The 23,222-nt window shown below is 45.0% G+C and overlaps 1 protein-coding gene across 8 annotated transcripts in view; it reads left to right on the forward strand.

Moving 5' to 3' along the window:
- The window catches only part of LOC128702321 (uncharacterized), a 47,075-nt gene that overhangs the window by 13,500 nt on the left and 10,353 nt on the right, over positions 1 to 23,222 (forward strand). For 3 of the 8 annotated variants that reach the window (XR_011394219.1, XM_070102059.1, XM_070102060.1), the window contains exons 1-2: positions 4,598 to 4,855; positions 13,335 to 13,479. Coding sequence is in view for 2 of the 8 variants with exons in the window: in XM_070102059.1 (XP_069958160.1) it covers positions 4,698 to 4,855; positions 13,335 to 13,479 (303 nt within the window). In the remaining 6 variants the exon portion in view is untranslated. Of the gene's footprint in view, positions 1 to 2,158; positions 2,286 to 4,597; positions 4,856 to 13,334; positions 13,480 to 22,271; positions 22,367 to 23,222 lie in introns of those variants that run through there. The other 5 variants (XR_011394220.1, XR_011394221.1, XR_011394222.1 and 2 more) reach the window with 4 other exon arrangements.

The raw sequence follows: 23,222 nt of genomic DNA on the forward strand, positions 1-23,222 counted from the left end.
GGGTCTATGAAAGATGAGGTGAATCATAGAATTGATGAGGGAAAAAGAGTGAGTGGTGCACTTAGGAGTCTGTGGAGACAAAGAACTTTGTCCTTGGAGGCAAAGAGGGGAATGTATGAGAGTATAGTTTTACCAACGCTCTTATATGGGTGTGAAGCGTGGGTGATGAATGTTGCAGCGAGGAGAAGGCTGGAGGCAGTGGAGATGTCATGTCTGAGGGCAATGTGTGGTGTGAATATAATGCAGAGAATTCGTAGTTTGGAAGTTAGGAGGAGGTGCGGGATTACCAAAACTGTTGTCCAGAGGGCTGAGGAAGGGTTGTTGAGGTGGTTCGGACATGTAGAGAGAATGGAGCGAAACAGAATGACTTCAAGAGTGTATCAGTCTGTAGTGGAAGGAAGGCGGGGTAGGGGTCGGCCTAGGAAGGGTTGGAGGGAGGGGGTAAAGGAGGTTTTGTGTGCGAGGGGCTTGGACTTCCAGCAGGCATGCGTGAGCGTGTTTGATAGGAGTGAATGGAGACAAATGGTTTTTAATACTTGACGTGCTGTTGGAGTGTGAGCAAAGTAACATTTATGAAGGGATTCAGGGAAACCGGCAGGCCGGACTTGAGTCCTGGAGATGGGAAGTACAGTGCCTGCACTCTGAAGGAGGGGTGTTAATGTTGCAGTTTAAAAACTGTAGTGTAAAGCACCCTTCTGGCAAGACAGTGATGGAGTGAATGATGGTGAAAGTTTTTCTTTTTCGGGCCACCCTGCCTTGGTGGGAATCGGCCGGTGTGATAATAAAAAAAAAAAAAAAAACAACGAATATGATAATATAGTCCAAAGAACGGGACTTACCTTCCCCTTGGATTAAATCTGAAAGCCTCCCATTTCCTAGGTGCTGTATATTAAACCATACCCAGGCCGGGATTGAACCCGCGGTCAGAGTGTCTCAAAACTCCAGACCGTCGCGTTAGCCACTAGTGGCTAACGCGACGGTCTGGAGTTTTGAGACACTCTGACCGCGGGTTCAATCCCGGCCGGGGTATGGTTTGTTTGCAATCGTGTCATTACGATTTCGTGAGTCAAGTCGTGCTGTATATTAATTTAGCAAGAAAGGAGTTCAACACTTTGTGGACTGGAAGACACTGAAAAACTAATTTGTAACTAGACTTTCTTTGCACCTGACATTTCTGAAGTCTTATTAAACACTAGTCTAAAAAAATACTATTATTTTGATGCTTAGCATCTTCAAATCGGGTTAATTATATTCTTGACGGGATCTGACCCTGTTTAATGAAGGGCATTGACATGGTAGGGATTAAGGAAGACCTGCCTATTTGAATAGGCTTACTGCATGATCTATCACTGCAGAACTAATACTGAACCGACTTTGACTTGGCTGCGTAAACAGAAGAAACATGGCGAGATGTGTCCATCTTGGGCTTGTGAAGTGGGAATTAGGGTGTTGGAATATCTGTTTATCTACTTTGCGTTAGATCTAAGTATCATCACCCCCCAGCAACTCAGTCTGGCCACGCCGCCTAGTGGACTGCCTGTCAAGTCGGGATTTTGATACTACATAGAAATGCAGAAAGTGAAAGGGAAGAACGCACAGGCGGATTTAACGTAATAACCACATGGATGTAAGAGTTTCTTGGGAAGCTGCCATGCTGGTTCCTTACAAAAGATTATTTGTAACAGATTGAACATTTTTTCCATGTTCAGTGCCCCGATACAATGAAAAACGGGTTTACCCCCTTTCACTATAGACGTAATTTCCCATTGCAAGGACAAAGGCTTTATATTAATATCTCTTCTGACACTTAGAAATCAGGTTGAGAGACAAGCAAGAGAAGTTAGGAGGGGATCATGCTCGTGTCTGAGGGCCTCGTGTGACAACAATGGAAGACAAGATTGAAAGTAGATATGGTCTTCAGCTGGCGTTGTAAACATCGTCGTTATTGCTCTCAATTAACACCTTGAGGACCGGCCTTCTTACAGCGAGCAATTATGTGAGCAAGTCAGTTGGATTCTTCAGCTCACTAACTGTACCAGAGGAGAATGGCGCGCGGAAGGGGCTCACAATAAAGTCATTTATCTGAGAAGATGACTGTTGCTGTTTCCTTTGTAATTATTATTGCCTCAACTGAAACCCATCATGCTTCTCTTTGCAGGCAAAAAACAAAACGACGACAGATGGATGCACTTATCCATTGACCCAACTCTGTAATGGCGGTGTAAGCGACGAAAACATCACGTTCTTCAAACTGTGTGTGGAAAGGTATGAAGGGTGTAAGGGTTTTAAACACACCTGCAGATATAAAGGCAACTGCAAACTGTACTTAAGTAAACTCAATGAAATAAATTTAAAAGGTCTCGTAATAGTTTCTGATCAGCCAGGCTGTGGGCTCTGTGAAAATCTGGTCAGAGGTGATGATTTTTAAAGGAGTTGCAGTGTAGTTATCAGAAAAGAACCTAACACCGATAACTGGTCAGTTGTCCGAGATCACAGTAAGCAAGTGTTATTACAGTATAAGAACCACAGTTACACACACTCATTATATAAACTGTACTGTATATACAGTACACCTCTGAGTGGATATTCAATGACGCGAGTCAGCAGGACGAGAGACTACGTGTGTTAGAGCACTTTCTCTCAATGTTGTGTTCAAACATGTCCACTAAAATGACCGATGCTATAAAACTGTGGCTGGTGAGGCCCCTGCAATGTTGGCAGTTTAATACATTTCTGAGCCTGGAACCCCTTTGGTGGTCCTCAGATTTCCAGTCTAACCCTCTACCACTGTGCTACAGAGTTTTGCCAAGTTTTAGTAACGTGGAAAAGCGCCTCTTCGTTTGTATAAGTTATACCTCCAAAAAGGGCGACCACAGTGTAGTGAGGAGCAAGTCTTCCTGGTCAAATGACTTACTAAATGGCGTGGTTTGACAAATATTTCCGGGATGCCATTTGCATAATGTGTGTTTCCGTCAAGATGACCCCAATCTCGCCCCTAGCTACCATAAACCTGCCTCACCTCTGAGAGCAAGTCAGTGTTCTAGTATTTAATTAAGAAATAAGGTTTCATAGGAAATCCTCAACGGGAGGTTATTACGTCAAAAGAGGAAATACAATAGAGGCTCAACACTTAACAGAAGGTTAATACATCAACAGAGCAAGAACACTGGCAGTTGAGCAATACCTCAACAGAGGGTTCTTCCACAAACAGGGGAAGTACAACAGCTACACATTGCTGAACAGAAAGCGTCTGCTTCTAAACAGGGGAAGCACAATGGCTGCTCAGTGCTCAACCGAAAGCTTTACTTCAAGAGAGCAAGTACACGGGCTGGCTAGAGTGGTGCTCGCAGTTAATTGCATCGTTGTCGGTGGCAGTTATACCGGACGATATGCAAATTGAGGTGTTGTGTTGAGTGGCGGTGGTCCGCCTGCGTGATGCTCCCCCCCTCCCCCAACACACATCCACATCCACACCGACAGATGGCTACAACCCCACTACCTCTCCTCCCACTGCTGTTATTGTTGTTGCTGCTGCTGCTGCTGCTGCTGCTGCTAGTGGTGGTGGTGTTTATGCATGGAGTTGCGATCTGTTTCTTTTACTAGTGCTGGAAGCTGCAATCTGCTAGTTCTGGGAGCCGCATCCTCGTGCTGCTCCTGATAATGCTGGTTTTCCTGTTACTGCTGCTGGGAGATGCAATCTGTGACTCTTGTTAGTAGCTGTGATGATTATCCTTTTCTAGAGGAACTGTAGGTAGTGGCTCGAGGGGTCTACCTGGAGTGTGTCCCGGGGATCAACCTCCCCGCGGCCCGGTCCATGACCAGGCCTACTGGTGGATCAGGGCCTGATCCACGAGGCTGTTACTGCTGGTCGCTCGTAGTTCAACGTGCGAACCACAGCCTGGCTGATCCGGAACTGATTTTAGATATCTGTCCAGCTCTCTCTTGAAGGTTCCCCTCAGTTCTTGTCTTGTGTAAGTAGTAAGAAGAAAGTTTATTCTTTTCTCTGAGAATGAGGGTCCTCATCCTATTGTATGTATATATATATATATATATATATATATATATATATATATATATATATATATATATATATATATATATATATATATATATATATATATATATATATTGGCAATAAGATCACAGTAAACAGGTGATTTCAGAACATGCAAAACAGCCACTGTGAAAGAATAGTGAAATTCCAAGCGCTTTCGTGACCTCTCACATTATCAAGGATATTGTGAGGTCACGAAAGCGGTTGGAATTTCACTATTCTTTCAGTGGTTGTTTTGCATATATATATATATATATATATATATATATATATATATATATATATATATATATATATATATATATATATATATATATATATATATATATAATGTAGAAGTCTTGCATATATAAACATGGATGAGGTAATTACCTAACTAACCATTGTTTCAACGGGGAACCGTGTGAGAAAGTTATTAACTAATTTGCTGTGTTTTAAGCATGGCTGATGCTGACAGCGTTTTGCATGCATCTTGTTACAGCAAGGTCGCTGCAAGGCCTCTACAAGGTCGCTAGAAGATGGCTGTAAGGTTACAGTAAGGTTATGAAAGTGGTTGGAAAGTCGTCACAAAGTGCCGTTGGAAGGTCATCATACGATGTCCTTGGAAAAATAAAACAGACACAGAAAGATCTTTGCAAAGACCATGGAAGACGGCTATAAGGTCGCTGTATGTTGCAACACAGTCGATACAGTAGTGGCTGGAGGGTCGCTACAAGATGTCCCTCTACGACTCTACTTGGCTCTATTATTCCACTCGTCTACACGTCTGTTGCTTCTCTTTTTACCACCACCTCCTCCCCGGTAGGTCAAGTTCAAGGTGTATTGCTGGTGCCAGAGTGAATGTGTTCTCTGTCCACTCCCTGAACATAATACAAGTCGCTGGAGTCGCTCGCACTTTCTACGTAACTTTTTTTTTCGTATATTCAGGACTAGGTCAGAGTTCCTTACTGTTGTTGACAGGGCATTAGAGTGAGTACGCACGACTCCACTCACGATACCACCTGATGCCCCAGGAATGTGTTACTTGGGGATAACAAGAGATAGAAATGTGCAAGTTATGCAGGTGAGAATGTGCAACTTTAACAGGTGACAAATATGTAGGTGAGAAGAGTAGATTAGTGAGGCACATTTGCAATGTGTCACAGGTTGAATTCGAGAAGCAACTTCCATGTATGGGCCAGTAGGCCTGCTGAAGTGTTTTTCCAGTAGTGAATTAGTCAGATATGCAACACTTGGGTATCTTTATTATAGAAACTTTACACATGTGTCTAATTTATCAACTTGTTGGTTCTCTGAACCGTTTATCTATGCTCTTCCATTCTTATATTATAGGTTGGATAAATACATGAGTGGATGTGGGTGGGTGTGAGTTGGACCTGATAGCTTGTGCTACCAGGTCGGTTGCCGTGTTCCTCCCTTAAGTCAATGTGACCTGACCTGACTAGGTTGGGTGCATTGGCTTAAGCCGGTAGGAGACTTGGACCTGCCTCGCATGGGCCAGTAGGCCTGCTGCAGTGTTCCTTCGTTCTTATGTTCTTATATTCATATGTACAGTAAATGGAGCTGAGTGGTTGCAGTAGCGGCTCCGTCCTGAGAAATCTGGGGATCAATTCTCAGGAGAATAAGAAATGTGATCATGTATCTATAATTCATCATGCGAGTGCCAGAAGTGAGAAACATCTCGAGAACTTAATTTTGAACCTGCACTTATAGAATTCAAGAAATATGCTAGATTCACTACTATTGGGGATTTTACCAATAACCACAATTTTAAAAGTTCACTCTAAATATTTTAAATACACGAAATATATAAGATCCCATGCTAACGTGAGCCCAACCCAGCCATCACTGTGTTAGCCCAGCACAACCCCAGCCCAGACCAGAGCATTCAAGCCCAGTCCACTGACAGCATAATTTAGTTCTACACAGCCTCAGCCCAGCACAGACCAATCCAGACCATGCTAGTCCAGTTTATACCAGCCTAGCACAGCTCATGCCAGCCTAACCCAACCCATGCCAGCCCAGCGAAGCCCATCTTATACTAGCCAAAGTATGCAAGCCCAGTCCAGCCTTTCTCAACTTATCCCAGCCTAACCCAACCCAAATCATGCTAGTACAGCCCAGCCTAACGCTGCTGAAACCAGCCCAGCTCAACCCAGTCCTGGTCAAGGGAGGTGCCAGATCAACTAGGCTGTGATGGACATGTGGGGCAGCGGGCCTCCAGCAGCAACAGCCTGAGTGACCAGGCAAGCACCAGACGAGCCTGGCCCATGGCCGGGCTCAGAGAGTAGATAAACTCGAAACTCTTCAAAGGTAAGGTAAGGGGCGAGAGAAGAGAGTAAAGGGGAGAGGGAAAGGTTAAGAGAGAGAAGGGTAATGTAGCTATCAGGTGGTGGAACGGGACAGGAACAGACGTATCCCTGCTTTATGAGGGTCGTCAAGTGTCGTTTGTTGATTTTAATGAGGCTTATTACTGTGAGATAATTGTTACATCTGGCGTGCCCAGGGCGCTTACTTAACGTCTTCTCATTACCACTCCCTCCCTGACTCCCGGACCTCCTGCCTCCCTGACCCCCTGCCAACCTCCCTCCCATTCTCTGTCCCTCCCACTCTATCTCATAGTTTAAGAAATTTCACATGCATGCTGAAAATCATGTTTTTTTTAAACTATTTCTTTGATTCACGAAATCGTAATGACACGATTGCAAACAAACCATACCACGGGTGGGGATAGAATCCGCGATCAGAGAGTCTCGAAACTCCAGACCGTCGTCCAGTGGCTAACGCGACGGTCTGGAGTTTTGACTCTCTGATCGCGGGTTCTATCCCCGCCCGTGGTATGGTTTGATTTCTTTATTTTTTCAGTATCTTATCCCCGCCCCCAGAATGAAGTTCTGACTCGATGCCCCCGCCCCCAGAATGAAATTCTGGCTGCACTGTTGGATGTGGGTTCCGTGAGAGACTGATACAGTGGCACTGGAACACAGAGGACACATGAGACACTGGTTTATAAGTAGACAGAGAGGCAGTGACTGTGGTTGTGTGATCTGGTCAGGTGCACACTCCTGGTGTTGGACCTCCCGACTCGCCCTCTCACCAGGGTAGTAATGTTGCACTTCCGCTGTTCTGCATAAATACCCGTGGAATGACAGGTCCAAATCATTCCATTAGGTGCTCGCTTTTTACCTGGAAGAGAGAGACTGGTGGTCCAGTAATAACCGTTGGTATTGAATCCTGGAGAAGAACTGTTCTCGCCTAGATGTCTCCACTTGGGTCGAATCATGGCTCTTGACCGCGCCTGTTTTTTTTTTTTTTAATGATTTATGGCCTTCAAGTCCCAATCATATTTATTCGTGAAGCTGTGTATGTTTGCCTCAAGAACGTCCACTTGTCATCTTATGCGAGTATTTTGTTTGTTTAATGACTTTGTGTTTGTAATTTTCTAGGTGTGTTTGCAGGGGTCGATTCATAGCTCATGGCCCCTCCTCTTAGCTATAATCGACCGGGTATATTCATTCATAGCCTCCATAATCCGATCATATTTACTCTTAAAATTGTTTTAGTTGTTTGCTTTGTTCGTATTTTGATATAATTGAGTTCACTTATTGTCCTGAGACTAAAAAAAGTATTTACGAATATTGCTGTGGATTATCACTATTATTTTTATCAGGAGTGAATTCTGAAAGCTGATAAATTAGACACGTGTTGCATGTGTGTGTAATTTATCAACATTCCGGTTCTCTGAACCATTTATCCACATTCTAATAGTTACTTATCTGACCAATCAGTACACTGTTCCAATCATCTTGGAACCTCGTGTCCTCTCCGTATGTTATTCTTCTCATTTCCACACCTTTTGCAAACGTTGAAGAAGATCCCAGAAGGGGATCGAAATATACAGACCAATTAATCTTTTGAGTTTGTCTCTATGTAGGTTATTACTGAACATTGACGAGTGTTCATTATACTTTAGTTATCCATTGATAAATAGGATTAAATATCCTTCAACAAGTCACCTATGTGTATCAGGAACAGCAAAGATCCAAAGTAAGGTTGCTTATATTTGCCTCTTCCAATATTTCGTTAAATATCATTACTTCTCCATTCTCCAGGTATTCCTGTCAACTTGAGCCCGTCTCTTCTACTCCTGCCTGTTCTTCCAGTCTGATATATCAGCCTTTGGTGTTGTACTGTATTAAATAATTTCTAACAGGGTGGTATCATTTCTCCCGAGTATAATCTCCTGGGCCATTGATTTCACACACCTAATTTCAGTAACGTAAACCCGATCGGTATGTGTTTGTTAGTTACCGGTTATGAAAGGCACTTGTTGATAGATATTTGGTCTGTTATGAATGGTGTGTGTGTGTCGTGATATTCTTGTTAGTGATGCCAGTCTCTGGTCTCCCTTACTCCCTCGTCATCACCGCCATTAGCATTAGCTGCTATACATAACGAGGTTAGTCTCCATCTGAAACCTGCCTGATGAAGGTTAGGTTATAGTTCCCATCTTGGACCTGTCTGACGAAAGTGAGGTTATGGTCTCCAATTCTGACCTGCCTGACAAAAGTGAGGTTGTGGTCTCTGGCACTTAACCTGACAAAGGTAAGGGTAGAGTTTGCACCCTCAACCTTACATTATCCACCACTTACGTTACTGACGTCTCCTCCAGTTGCTCATAGACGTCTTCATAAATGTGTGAAAGCTCTTCCTGTAGGAGTGCATGTGATTACTTCCACTTTCCTGTAGTCTCTACGACTCGCTGAAGTATGTGAAATCTGAAGCAGTTTGAAACGCGTAAATGCGTCAGGAAATTTGCGATAACATTTCTCTTCATTTATGTTCCCATGTTTGGAGTCTGTGAAGTTTAAATTACACTTGAAGTTGTAAACGTCAAAAAAGATGACATCAGCACAGCTGCATTACCAGAGTTTTGTTCCAGTGTACATTTTTATCCTTTTGCATATGTTCCAGCTTGGTAATTTATGCCAGGAAGTTATGAATTAATAACTACTGAGTTGAAAAGTACTTTGGCAAGGTCTCTTAAATGGATGTGCTTAGAAAGAAGCAGAAGATTTTTAATTAGAAAGACGAAATAGATTTATAACTGTAATCTTTGCGAGACGAGCATTAAAAATATTAGGAAAGTTAAATAATATTAAAACAGGAATGAAATAGAAATACAGGTAAATGAACAGATCTATAACCCACGACGATAAGATGAATCTAGTTAAGCATATATACTGAGCACTTGCAGTGTAAGAGTACTGATGTTTTAGTAGCCAGACTTAGGCTGAGTTACAAGTACTTCTGGCAGTGTGGTACCTCTACCTCTCTAACTTGTCTCACTGTTTTCTGTGGTTAGTGTGTGTGTGTACACTCACCAGTTTGTGGTTGCAGGGATCGATTTGCAGCTCCTGTGTGTGTGTACCCACCCATTTGTAGTTGCAGGTATCGAGTCGAGGACGTACGTACGTACGCTGTGTGTGTGTGTGTGTGTGTGTGTGTGTGTGTGTGTGTGTGTGTGTGTGTGTGTGTGTGTGTGTGTGTGTGTGTGTGTGTGTGTGTGTATACACTCATCTAATTGTACTCACCTAATTTTGGTTGCACGAGTCGATTCATAGCTTCTGATTGCTACTCGGTCCACTCCTTCCATGCTCCGTAAGCTATGTCATACGTCTTCTTAAAACTATGTATGGATCCTGCCTCCACTACATCGCTCCCCCGACTATTGCACTTCCTGACAACTCTTTGATTGAAGAAATACTTCCTAACTTCTCTATGACTCATCTGAATCTTCAACCTCCAATTGTGACCCCTCTCTGTAACATCCTGTCTCTGTCCACCTTGTCGATTCCTCTCAGTAGTGTGTGTGTGTGTGTGTGTGTGTGTGTGTGTGTGTGTGTGTGTGTGTGTGTGTGTGTGTGTGTGTGTGTGTGTGTGTGTGTGTGCGTGCGTGTGTGTGCGTGTGTGTGCGTGTGTGTGCGTGTGTGTGCGTGTGTGTGCGTGTGTGTGCGTGTGTGTGCGTGTGTGTGCGTGTGTGTGCGTGTGTGTGCGTGTGTGTGCGTGTGCGTGTGTGTGCGTGTGTGTGCGTGTGTGTGCGTGTGTGTGCGTGTGTGTGCGTGTGTGTGCGTGTGTGTGCGTGTGTGTGCGTGTGTGTGCGTGTGTGTGCGTGTGTGTGCGTGTGTGTGCGTGTGTGTGCGTGTGTGTGCGTGTGTGTGCGCGTGTGTGCGCGTGTGTGCGCGTGTGTGCGCGTGTGTGCGCGTGTGTGCGCGTGTGTGCGCGTGTGTGCGCGTGTGTGTGTGTGTGTGTGTGTGTGTGTGTGTGTGTGTGTGTGTGTGTGTGTGTGTGTGTGTGTGTGTGTGTGTGTGTGTGTGTGTGTGTGTGTGTATACTTACCAATTTGTGGTTGCAGGGGTTAAGTCGTAGCTCCTGTGTGTGTACTTGCCTATTTGTGGTTGCAGGGATCGAGTCGCACCTCCTGGCCCCGCCTCTTCACTGATTGTTACTGGGTCCTTTCTCACCCTGCTCCATGAGCTTTATCATACTTCATCTTAAAGCTATGTATGGTTTCTGCCTCCACTACGTCACTTCTAGGCTGTTCCACTTCCTGACAACTCTGAAGAAATATTTCCTAACGTCCGTGTGTGTGTGTGTGTGTGTGTGTGTGTGTGTGTGTGTGTGTATACTCACCTAATTGTGGTTGCAGGGATCGAGACTCAGCTCCTGTCCCCGCCTCTTCACCGAGTGCTACTAGGTCCTTTCTCTCCCTGCTCCATGAGCTTTATCATACCTCATCTTAAAGCTATGTATGGTTTCTGCCTCTACTTCACTTGCTAGGCTATTCCACTTGTGTGTGTGTGTGTGTGTGTGTGTGTGTGTGTGTGTGTGTGTGTGTGTGTGTGTGTGTGTGTACTCACCTAATTGTGGTTGCAGGGATCGAGACTCAGCTCCTGGCCCCGCCTCTTCACCGAGTGCTACTAGGTCCTTTCTCTCCCTGCTCCATGAGCTTTATCATACCTCATCTTAAAGCTATGTATGGTTTCTGCCTCTACATCACTTGCTAGGCTATTCCACTTCCGCGTGTGTGTGTGTGTGTGTGTGTGTGTGTGTGTGTGTGTGTGTGTGTGTGTGTGTGTGTAGTATTTACCACAGTTTCCACAAGAACTTACTAATTTCTCTCTTATCACTTCCTCTTCTGTGTATTCTGTTTAATATTCTTTTCAATTATATTGATTGAAACGACGCCGCGTTTATGTAATAGAAAAAACTCTATATAGCAAATCATATGTTTTCATATGCAAGGATATTATGAATATTAAGGATTGATGGTCGGCTGCAAGGTTGTAGTGTAGTGTTCCTTTCTAGGGTCGACCTGCGCGAGTCTGACCTGCAAATCGTCCTGCGCGAGTGATCTGCGATCGACTGATCCGAGAGAAACAATGAGAATCGTCGAGCTTTGATGAGGTAGTGATTCGACTCTCTGTTTCATCCATCAAGATTGATGGACTGACACATCGACTCAGGTTGAGGACTGATTACCTCTACTCCTCCTCTAGCCTCTCCTTGTATTGACTGTGAAGCACTGTGAAACGTTTCTGAATAAGATTATATGTTGTTAGTGTTCATGTCTGTAGGAAACGTTCTTTGTGTACTCGCCTTTTGGCATGAGGGTCGATTCTCCGATCCTGGACCCTGCCTATTGTTACTCTTCAGATTCACTCTAGCCTCCAGACCTATTATACTCTGTTCTTAACTGTTTCTGTGTTTGATGCCAGGCGTGCCGTAAGTCAGTTCAAAGCTGGACTATATATCCCACCTCTCTCGTGCGGCCTGGCCACCTCCGACTCCTCGTGCAGGCACTCCACCTCCAGGACTCCTTCAGTGCACTGTATTCCTCCAGGACTCCTTCAGATGTGTGTGTGTGTGTGTGTGTGTGTGTGTGTGTGTGTGTGTGTGTGTGTGAGTGTGTGTGTGTGTGTGTGTGTGTGTGTACACTCATCTAATTGTACTCACCTAATTTTGGTTGCATGAGTCGATTCATAGCTTCTGATTGCTACTAGGTCCACTCCTTCCATGCTCCGTAAGCTATGTCATACGTCTTCTTAAAACTATGTATGGATCCTGCCTCCACTACATCGCTCCCCCGACTATTGCACTTCCTGACAACTCTTTGATTGAAGAAATACTTCCTAACTTCTCTATGACTCATCTGAATCTTCAACCTCCAATTGTGACCCCTCTGTAACATCCTGTCTCTGTCCACCTTGTCGATTCCTCTCAGTAGTGTGTGTGTGTGTGTGTGTGTGTGTGTGTGTGTGTGTGTGTGTGTGTGTGTGTGTGTGTGTGTGTGTGTCTATACTTACCAATTTGTGTTTTAAGGGGTTTAGTATTCTCTCCTGTGTGTGTACTCGCCTATGTGTGGTTGCAGGGATCGAGTCGCACCTCCTGGCCCCGCCTCTTCACTGATTGTTACTGGGTCCTTTCTCACCCTGCTCCATGAGCTTTATCATACTTCATCTTAAAGCTATGTATGGTTTCTGCCTTCACTACGTCACTTCTAGGCTGTTCCACTTCCTGACAACTCTGACTGAAGAAATACTTCCTAAGATACTCACCTAATTGTGGTTGCAGGGATCGAGACTCAGCTCCTGTCCCCGCCTCTTCACCGAGTGCTACTAGGTCCTTTCTCTCCCTGCTCCATGAGCTTTATCATACCTCATCTTAAAGCTATGTATGGTTTCTGCCTCTACCTCACTTGCTAGGTTATTCCACTTGTGTGTGTGTGTGTGTGTGTGTGTGTGTGTGTGTGTGTGTGTGTGTGTGTGTGTGTGTACTCACCTAATTGTGGTTGCAGGGATCGAGACTCAGCTCCTGTCCCCGCCTCTTCACCGAGTGCTACTAGGTCCTTTCTCTCCCTGCTCCATGAGCTTTATCATACCTCATCTTAAAGCTATGTATGGTTTCTGCCTCTACCTCACTTGCTAGGCTATTCCACTTCCGCGTGTGTGTGTGTGTGTGTGTGTGTGTGTGTGTGTGTGTGTGTGTGTGTGTGTGTGTAGTATTTACCACAGTTTCCACAAGAACTTACTAATTTCTCTCTTATCACTTCCTCTTCTGTGTATTCTGTTTAATATTCTTTTCAATTATATTGATTGAAACGACGCCGCGTTTATGTAATAAGAAAAAAAGGTAGTACCATCTTATATATGCAAATCATATGTTTTTCATATGCAAATGATATTATGAATATTAAGTGATTGATGGTGCGGCTGTTTCAGGTTGTGGTGGGGAGTGTATGTCGACCTGCAGCGAGTCGACCTGCCGCGAGTCGACCTGCCGAGAGTCGTCCTGCAGCGAGTCGACCTGCAGAGTCGACTGATGCCGGCAGAGAAAAACAATGAGAATCAGTCGACCTGTGATGAGGTAAGTGATTCGACTCTCAAATGTGTTCAGTCCATCAAGATTGATGGACTGAACACATCGACTCCAGGTTGAGGGACTGATTACCTCATACTCCTCCTCTCCTTACGCCTTCCTCTTTGTATTGGACTGATGAAGCCACTGTGTGGCGAAACGTTTCCTGAATAAAGATTCCCCCATAATGTCTCAATCTTTGTTGTGTTCATGTCTGTGGGAAACGGTTCTATTTGTGTACTCGCCTTTTTGTGGCTGCAGGGGTCGGTTCTCCGATCCTGACCCTGCCTATTGTTACTCTTCAGATTCACACTCTTAGCCTCCTGGACCTTATTATACTTGTTCTTAAAACTGTGTTTCTGTGTGTCTTACTTGCCAGAGGCGTGCCGATAATACAGTTCAAAAACTGGACTATATATCCACCTCTCCTTCAGGGTGCAGGCACTGTACTTGCCACCTGATTCCTTCAGGGGCGCTGTACTTGCCACCTCCAGGACTCTTCCAGAGTGCAGGTACTGTACTGTACACCTCCAGGACTCTTCCAGAGTGCAGGTACTGTACTGTACACCTCCAGGACTCTTCCAGAGTGCAGGTACTGTACTGTACACCTCCAGGATTCCTTCAGAGCGCAGGTACTGTACTTCCCACCTCCAGGATTCCTTCAGAGCGCAGGTACTGTACTTCCCACCTCCAGGATTCCTTCAGGGTGAAGGCACTGTACTTGCCACTTCCAGGACTCCTTCAGAGTGCAGGCACTGTACTTGCCACCTCCAGGATTTCTTCAGGGTGAAGGCACTGTACTTGCCACTTCCAGGACTCCTTCAGAGTGCAGGCACTGTACTTGCCACCTCCAGGATTCCTTCAGGGTGAAGGCACTGTACTTGCCACTTCCAGGACTCCTTCAGAGTGCAGGCACTGTACTTGCCACCTCCAGGATTCCTTCAGGGTGAAGGCACTGTACTTGCCACTTCCAGGACTCAAGTCCGGCTAACTGGCTTCCCTGAATCCATTCATAAATGTTACCTTGCTCATACTAGAGAGATGTAAGTCTCTTAATCTAAAGACGTTGAAAGATTAATCCCTATTTTAGGTTTTAAATAACTCTTAACTGGTAGTATACAGGTTACACGTAACCTTAATAACCCTCGTTTAGCCGATAGGGTTGAAACCCCATGAACCCATCTATTCCAACCATCAAGGCCAGCACAGGTGGACACCACACTCACCTGCCCTTATACACACACATCGTATTGGCCCTTAAAAATCAGCAACAACACATATGTCCTGTCGAGTGTTTGCATACATTTCTGTCCTGCATAATTAAGGTAAGTTACTGACACAGTAACATTCCGACACCCAGTGTGACGGGTTGTTATACACCGTGTTGCAAAATATTTTGCAACACGGTGTATAGCAAAATATTAGGAATTCATGATAAGTGAAGATAGTTGATGTTGCTGCACCGTACCTGTTAAACCATATCATTAATTCTCCTTTAGAGTGACTTAGTCTAAAACTCAGTGGAAAGCCACAATGTAATCATAGACGTGTTAGAAGAGTATGCAAGAAGTAAACACCAGGATCTATGACCTTAGATCACAAACAAGACAAGCACAGAAATTGAATTTTTTAAGTTTTCACATTGCTCCATAATGGTATATTTTGTACAGACAATAATAATGTCTTTTATTGGCTTGCTTGAACATTTTTGCCATTAATTTAGTGTAACATTTGCTTTTTTTTCTAAAATCTAATTTTATCTTAGATTCTATTGCTTGTTGAGGCTAGTACACCAGATGAGGAGTAGAATGAAATTAGCTCAGAGGGGTCCACACCACCGTATATCCTCGGATCAAGGTAATGCACCTAGCTCTGCTGAGTGCTTGATTCTTGTAGGATTTGGTGGTCCGGTGGGTTATGTGGTTTTCGCTCACCATGAGGTGGGCCAAAACATGGGCTCGAATCCTTGGCTAATCGGTGCTATATATATATAATATATATATTATATCCTAGGTAGTAGGTTGGTAGACAAGAACCGCCCAGGGAGGTACTACCGTCCTGCCAAGTGAGTGTAAAACGGAAGCCTGTAATTGTTTTACATGATGGTAGGATTGCTATTATCTTTGTCTCATAAACATGCGAGATTTCAGGTACGTCTTGCTACTTCTACTTACACTTAGATCACACTACACATACATGTACAAGCAGAGTTATACACACCCCTCTGAGTTCTCATCTATATTTTTAATAGTTCTTGTTTACTTCCGCTTATCTCCATGGGTGAGTGGAACAGAATTCTTCCCCATAAGTCATGCGTGTTGTAAGAGGCGACTAAATTTAAAAGGAGAAACTTTCGGTTTTCCTTTCGGGCCACCCTGCCTCGGTGCCTGTGTGTGTACTCACCTAGTTGTGGTTGCAGGGGTCATGTCTCAGCTCCTGGCCCTGTGTGTGTGTGTTAATCTCAGGAACGAATTACTATGTAAATTATAACGTAAAAAATAGTCAAACTATTTGATAATGGCTGCATATTATTCAGAATCTGGTATAACAATCTTGCTGGTTGAATATTTTTAGGATTTGTTAACTTTATTTAATAAGTGTTATAATTTAATGAAAAACTTTAACTAAATTTCCACGGAAAAAATGGTTATCTATAATGGGGAGGTTTGCTGATAGACACAGAAAGATAATTTTGTTTTGTGATGAACTAATCAGGCAGAAAGTTGATAAATTTACGTGTTGTAAATGACAGAGAAGGAGAGGCAAAGCCTGATGTCTGATGTAAAGAAATTGTGGTTGGGAGAAAGGGTAGTAGTGGTGGTTTGTTTGTGGTGGATAGGTTGGGTGTTTTGGGGAGGATGTGGAAGAGAGGAAGAGGGGAAGGATGAGGTGGTGGTGTGTGGCAGGTGAGTTGGATGTTTGAGGATAGAAAACGGGGGGAGGGGGAAGATAGAAGGTGGGGGTGTTTTGTGCGTGTTGAGTGGGTTGGCTGGGGAGGGTTGCTTGGAGAGGGAGAAGATTGTGGTGCGTGTTGAGTGGGTTGGCTGGGGAGGGATGCTTGGAGAGGGAGAAGAAGATTGTGGTGCGTGTTGAGTGGGTTGGCTGGGGAGGGTTGCTTGGAGAGGGAGAAGAAGATTGTGGTGCGTGTTGAGTGGGTTGGCTCGTGAGGGAGAAGAAGATTGTGGTAGTTCAGTTTCTGTGTTTAGTTGGTTAACTATAGAGGTGAGGACACTAGGGAATGCTGAAGCAGGTGTTAGTTGTGTGACATCTTTGTTCTTAATAGGAAGAAGTAATGGTTGCTTTGATTTAGAAAGACACGTAAGCAAACACTAGGACATATTTACTAGAAAACGTTTCGGTCCTGGGACCTTGAGTGACGTATGCTGACCATGTGTCACTCACACCTCACTCTCCCCCCTATATATAATGTCTTTCTACCTCTGTATGCTAGAAGTGATCAAGATCCCAGGACCGAAACGTTTTCTAATAAATATTCGTAATGTTCGCTTATGTGTCTTTCTAGACCAACTTATCGGTATTTATTACCAAGGTTTATGCCATGGTTGCTTTACATTTTTTATTATTGTCAATATGGAGGGGGACGAATTGGGTAGAAGTGCTATAAATGACAGAATATTTCCCTCTTGCAACAAGGGGTGAAGATGGAGGATTGGGAAGGTGCTGTAGGGAGCTGGATTTCATCTTTTTATTTCTTATTTAGCAGAATTGGTTATATTAGCAATATTCCGATAATGTGTTCAATATGACATTACATAGTGGTATAAACCTTGGTAATAAATACCGACAAGTTGGTTTAGAAAGACACGTAAGCAAACACTGTAACATATTTATTAGAAAACGTTTCGGTCCTGGGACCTTGATCACTTCTAACATACAGAGGTAGAAAGACATTATATATATAGGCGGAGAGTGAGGTGTGACGCACGTGACCTGAGGAATGTCATAAGAAAAGAATGGAGGAACACTGCAGAAGGCCTATTGGCCCATGCGAGGCAGGTCCTTATCAAAACAACCTCTGCCTATGATGAGGACGGGTAGACGATGAAATCATGTGACTCCTGTGTTGTTGGGTTGGTGCTGCTTAAGTATCATGTATGCCAATGTTTTTGAAATTTTGTAGTTTCCAGTGTTGCGTTCTATAGTGTCGGTGACGGCGATTAGTGAGGCTTCTAGGCACCGTCGGCGTCTGAGGTCTGGTTCGGTGAGAACGAGTTGTGCCTCATTCCAGTTCATCAAATGCCCCGTGGAGTCTCTGTGGAGGACACATTACATAGTACAGAAGAAACAAAAGCTAACAGTGTTTCTCTGTCATATTCCATCATCTAAGCTGGATTTTAGAGAGTTAAATCTTTCAGCCTGAAACTGTAATTTAATATGGCATCAGGAATGTTTTTTTTGGCCTGAATTTTTATTTTGCTAAGATTGGTTTTTATTTTTCTCATAACATGAAGGTATCGTCCAAATTTTCAACACCCTCATACGATCAATTGGGTAAAATTCTTGGAACTATTGACAAAGTCGTCGAATCCATTCCAAGATTTCCAGAACTGCTTAGATAACTTCCAAAACTCTCGGCTGCTTGGCTTCGAATTTTCATAAACAAGGTGCGTCCTCATGCAGCAATGTTGGAGTGAAATTCAGTCGTGTTGGTCCACATCTGCCCATTTTGTGTGTAAAAATGTGCGAGTTTTAGTCCCTATATATGACGCTACATGTATTTTTGCATACACAAATAACCCGCACATAAAAGAGAGAAGCTTACGACGACGTTTCGGTCCAACTTGGACCATTGACAAAGTCAATGACTTTGTCAATGGTCCAAGTCGGACCGAAACGTCGTCGTAAGCTTCTCTCTTTTATGTGCGGGTTATTTGTGTATCGTTCCAGTCACGGTATTGTGCCTTTGTTATTTATTTTTGCATATATCTCTTGATCGACTTGGTCATTTATTGGCTGATGTTGAGTTTAATTTGTGTGCTGGCAAATTTATCATTATAATTATTTAGTACAAGTACATGTACAAGGTATACAGACCATTGGTACACTAAGAGAAAACACCATAAGTGTCCGGGGCCCAAGACTGTTCAACAGCCTCCCATCAAGCATTAGGGGAATTGCCAATAAACCCCTGGCTGCCTTCAAGAGAGAGCTGGACAGATACCTAAAGTCAGTGCCGGATCAGCCGGGCTGTGGCTCGTATGTTGGACTGCGTGCGGCCAGCAGTAACAGCCTAGTTGATCAGGCCCTGATCCATCGGGAGGCCTGGTCATGGACCGGGCCGCGGGGGCGTTGATCCCCGGAATAACCTCCAGGTAACCTCCAGGTAACCATAGCTGACATCAATGACATACTACTATATAGAAAGCCGCTTGTTAGGCAGAGCATTTCAGGCAAATTAGGTCAGTTTTGTCCCAGAATGCGACCCACAACCAGTCGACTAACACCCAGGTACCCATTTTACTGATGGGTGAACATAGACAACCGGTGTAAGGAAATACGTCCGATGTTTGCACCCCTTCGCCGGGAATCGAACCCGGACCCTCACCGTGTGAAGCGACACTTTTTGCCACCAGGCCACACCTACTTAGACTAACTCGTTGGAATCCTTGCTATAGCTGGAGACTGCCACCTCTGATTGGCTGATGTTGCATACCTGGAGACTGCCACCTCTGATTGGTTGATGTTGCATACCTGGAGACTGCCACCTCTGATTGGTTGATGTATACCTGGAGACTGCCACCTCTGATTGGTTGATGTTGCATACCTGGAGACTGCCACCTCTGATTGGTTGATGTTGCATACCTGGAGACTGCCACCTCTGATTGGTTGATGTTGCATACCTGGAGACTGCCACCTCTGATTGGTTGATGTTGTATACCTGGAGACTGCCACCTCTGATTGGATGATGATGTATACCTGGAGACTGCCACCTCTGATTGGATGATGTTGCATACCTGGAGACTGACTACCACCTCTGATTGCCACCTCTGATTGGTTGATGTTGCATACCTGGAGACTGCCACCTCTGATTGCCACCTCTGATTGGTTGATGTTGCATACCTGGAGACTGCCATCTCTGATTGGTTGATGTTGTATACCTGGAGACTGCCACCTCTGATTGGTTGATGTTGCATACCTGGAGACTGCCACCTCTGATTGGTTGATGTTGTATACCTGGAGACTGCCACCTCTGATTGGTTGATGTTGTATACCTGGAGACTGCCTCTGATTGCCTAGTGTTGCATAATTTCTAATTTACTGATTATTGTAAAATATTGATATTGATATCCATTCAGTAAGTAAAGAGCTCTTCTGATCTTCAGAATGTTAACATTGATGCACTCACTACAGCTGCTGACTAACACCCTGCAAGTGCCAACATTGCTAACAAAAAATGGAATCGTTGTATTTCTACCAATAAAGGTTGGACAGCTTGTGGCCAGCCGTCACAGCCTGGTCGATCAGGCCCTCATCCACCGGGAGGCCTGGTCGCGGGCGGTGCCCCGGAGACGTTGACCTCCTGAACAAACTCCAGGTAGAATGTAACAAACTCCAGGTAGAATATCTCGAGAATTTATTTTCCGATAGGCTTCAAACTTTGTGTTGTAGGCTTGATCCATTACCCGTTGGAATATTCTTCGTCTTTACTTTTTTTTCTTGTTTGTGTGTTGCATCTGTTGCCTCTGTTGCACTTTGTGTTGTGTTTCTCTTTGTATAGTCCTTATGGCTTAGCGCTTCTTTTTGATTATAATAATAATGTGTTTCTCTTGCTTCCATCTTTGCCGAGTTAGTGTTTATAGGAGGGTGTGTGTGTCTGGTCTGACATGGGGTTGTAGCAGGGTTTGTGTGTCTGGTCTGACATGGGGTTGTAGCAGGGTTTGTGTGTCTGGTCTGACATGGGGTTGTAGCAGGGTGTGTGTGTCTGGTCTGACATGGGGTTGTAGCAGGGTTTGTGTGTCTGGTCTGACATGGGGTTGTAGCAGGGTTTGTGTGTCTGGTCTGACATGGGGTTGTAGCAGGGTTTGTGTGTCTGGTCTGACATGGGGTTGTAGCAGGGTTTGTGTGTCTGGTCTGACATGGGGTTGTAGCAGGGTTTGTGTGTCTGGTCTGACATGGGGTTGTAGCAGGGTTTGTGTGTCTGGTCTGACATGGGGTTGTAGCAGGGTTTGTGTGTCTGGTCTGACATGGGGTTGTAGCAGGGTTTGTGTGTCTGGTCTGACATAGGGTTGTAGCAGGGTCTGTGTGTCTGGTCTGACATGGGGTTGTAGCAGGGTTTGTGTGTCTGGTCTGACATGGGGTTGTAGCAGGGTTTGTGTGTCTGGTCTGACATGGGGTTGTAGCAGGGTTTGTGTGTCTGGTCTGACATGGGGTTGTAGCAGGGTTTGTGTGTCTGGTCTGACATAGGGTTGTAGCAGGGTCTGTGTGTCTGGTCTGACATGGGGTTGTAGCAGGGTTTGTGTGTCTGGTCTGACATGGGGTTGTAGCAGGGTGTGTGTGTCTGGTCTGATATGGGGTTGTAGCAGGGTCTGTGTGTCTGGTCTGACATGGGGTTGTAGCAGGGTCTGTGTGTCTGGTCTGACATGGTTGTAGCAGGGTCTGTGTGTCTGGTCTGACATGGGGTTGAAGCAGGGTCTGTGTGTCTGGTCTGACATGGGGTTGTAGCAGGGTCTGTGTGTCTGGTCTGAGATGGGGTTGTAGCAGGGTCTGTGTGTCTGGTCTGACATGGGGTTGTAGCAGGGTCTGTGTGTCTGGTCTGACATGGGGTTGTAGCAGGGTCTGTGTGTCTGGTCTGATATGGGGTTGTAGCAGGGTCTGTGTGTCTGGTCTGACATGGGGTTGTAGCAGGGTCTGTGTGTCTGGTCTGACATGGGGTTGTAGCAGGGTCTGTGTGTCTGGTCTGACATGGGGTTGTAGCAGGGTCTGTGTGTCTGATCTGACATGGAGTTGTAGCAGGGTCTGTGTCTCTCTTCTGACATGGGGTTGTAGCAGGGTCTGTGTGTCTGGTCTGACATGGTTGTAGCAGCGTCTGTGTGTCTGGTCTGACATGGGGTTGTAGCAGGGTCTGTGTGTCTGGTCTGACATAGGGTTGTAGCAGGGTCTGTGTCTGGTCTGACATGGGGTTGTAGCAGGGTTTGTGTGTCTTGTCTGACATGGTTGTAGCAGGGTCTGTGTGTCTGGGCTGACGTGACATCTGCCTGTCCATACTTTAGCATTGTACAACCTGGAAGGTATTCCGGGGATCAACGCCCCCGCGGCTCGGTCCATGACCAGGCCGCCTGATGGATCAGAGCCTGATCAACGAAGCTGTTACTGCTGGCCGCACGTAGTCTAACGTAGGAACCACAGCCCGGCTGATCCGGTACTGACTTTAGGTATCTGTCCAGCTCTCTTGAAACAACCAGGGGTCTATTGGTAATGCCCCTTATGGCTGGTGGGAGGCTGTTGAACAGTCTTGGGGCCCCGGACACTTATTGTGTGCTCTTAGTATACTAAGGGAGCCCCTACTTTTCACTGGGGGGATGTTGCAACGCCTGCCAAGTCTTTTGCTTTCGTAAGGAGTGATTTCTGTGTGCAGATTATGGACCAGTCTTTCTTGGATCTTCCAGGTGTAGATTATGATATCTCCCTCTCGCCTGCGCTCCAGTGAGTACAAGTCAAGTGCTTCCAAGTGTTCCCAGTAGTTAAGGTGTTTGATGGAACTTATATGCGCCGCAGTAAATGTTCTCTGCACATACTTCGTGATTCTAACTTTTAATTATTGTCCACTTTTTTTTTCCTAGGTGTGTGTTGGGGAAAGGATAACAGAGAAACAAATGCCGTAGGAAAACAATCGCACAAACTGGAGGATAGACTTGACACCTACAAGCACATTCAGGTAAGTACAGTCAGAAAGTAACTTCCTGAAGTCCATTATGTCTCAAAACTAACGACACAGTAAAAACAGCAGGACACACCTAATGCTCCATTGTTTACTTAATAAAATATTGTACACATATATAACGAAGAGACACCTAACGATACAAAGGACTCCATCTGCCAGACCCCCCCCCCACACCACAACACAAATATTGCACCTCCCCCCACCTCCCCCCACCTCCCCCCCACCTCCCCCCACCTCCCCCCACCTCCCCCCACCTCCCCCCACCTCCCCCACCTCCCCCCACCTCCCCCACTATACACAGGCACACCTATACTTCGTCCTCCCCTCCCTTCCCCCCACATACGGAGTATACTCAGAGGACTTGGTATGGTGGACATTAATAGACTTTAAAAGAGGTGGAAAACGGGTACTCAAGGGCACATTTGGAAGTTAAAGACACGGGTGAGTCGCAAGGATTTCCATAAGCATTTCTTCAACCTGAGGGTGGTCAGGAAGTGGTATGATCTGGACGAAGAAGTGAGAGGAGTAGTATTTATACACAGTTTTAGGAAGGGATATAATAGAGTGCACGAGTCTAGGAGGTTACCATGAAACTGATGAAACAGCATATCCTACTAGTATAAATAGCAAGATTTTAGAGGACAACGTTTCGCCCTGGGTAGAGCTTTATCATGTCTCATTCTGTATAGAGTTTCATTGTCATGTTTTTTATTCAGAATAGAGCTTTTTCACGTCATGTTTCACTATTCATCTAATGATCATATTAACTATGTATTATTGCCTTAATATTCTTAAGTTAACCTTTAAGTTTGCCCGAAATGCTCAGCATACAGAGGGGCTTTTGGCATGT

This window comes from Cherax quadricarinatus, chromosome 80, assembly GCF_038502225.1.
Source record: "Cherax quadricarinatus isolate ZL_2023a chromosome 80, ASM3850222v1, whole genome shotgun sequence".
Classification (NCBI taxonomy): domain Eukaryota; kingdom Metazoa; phylum Arthropoda; class Malacostraca; order Decapoda; family Parastacidae; genus Cherax; species Cherax quadricarinatus.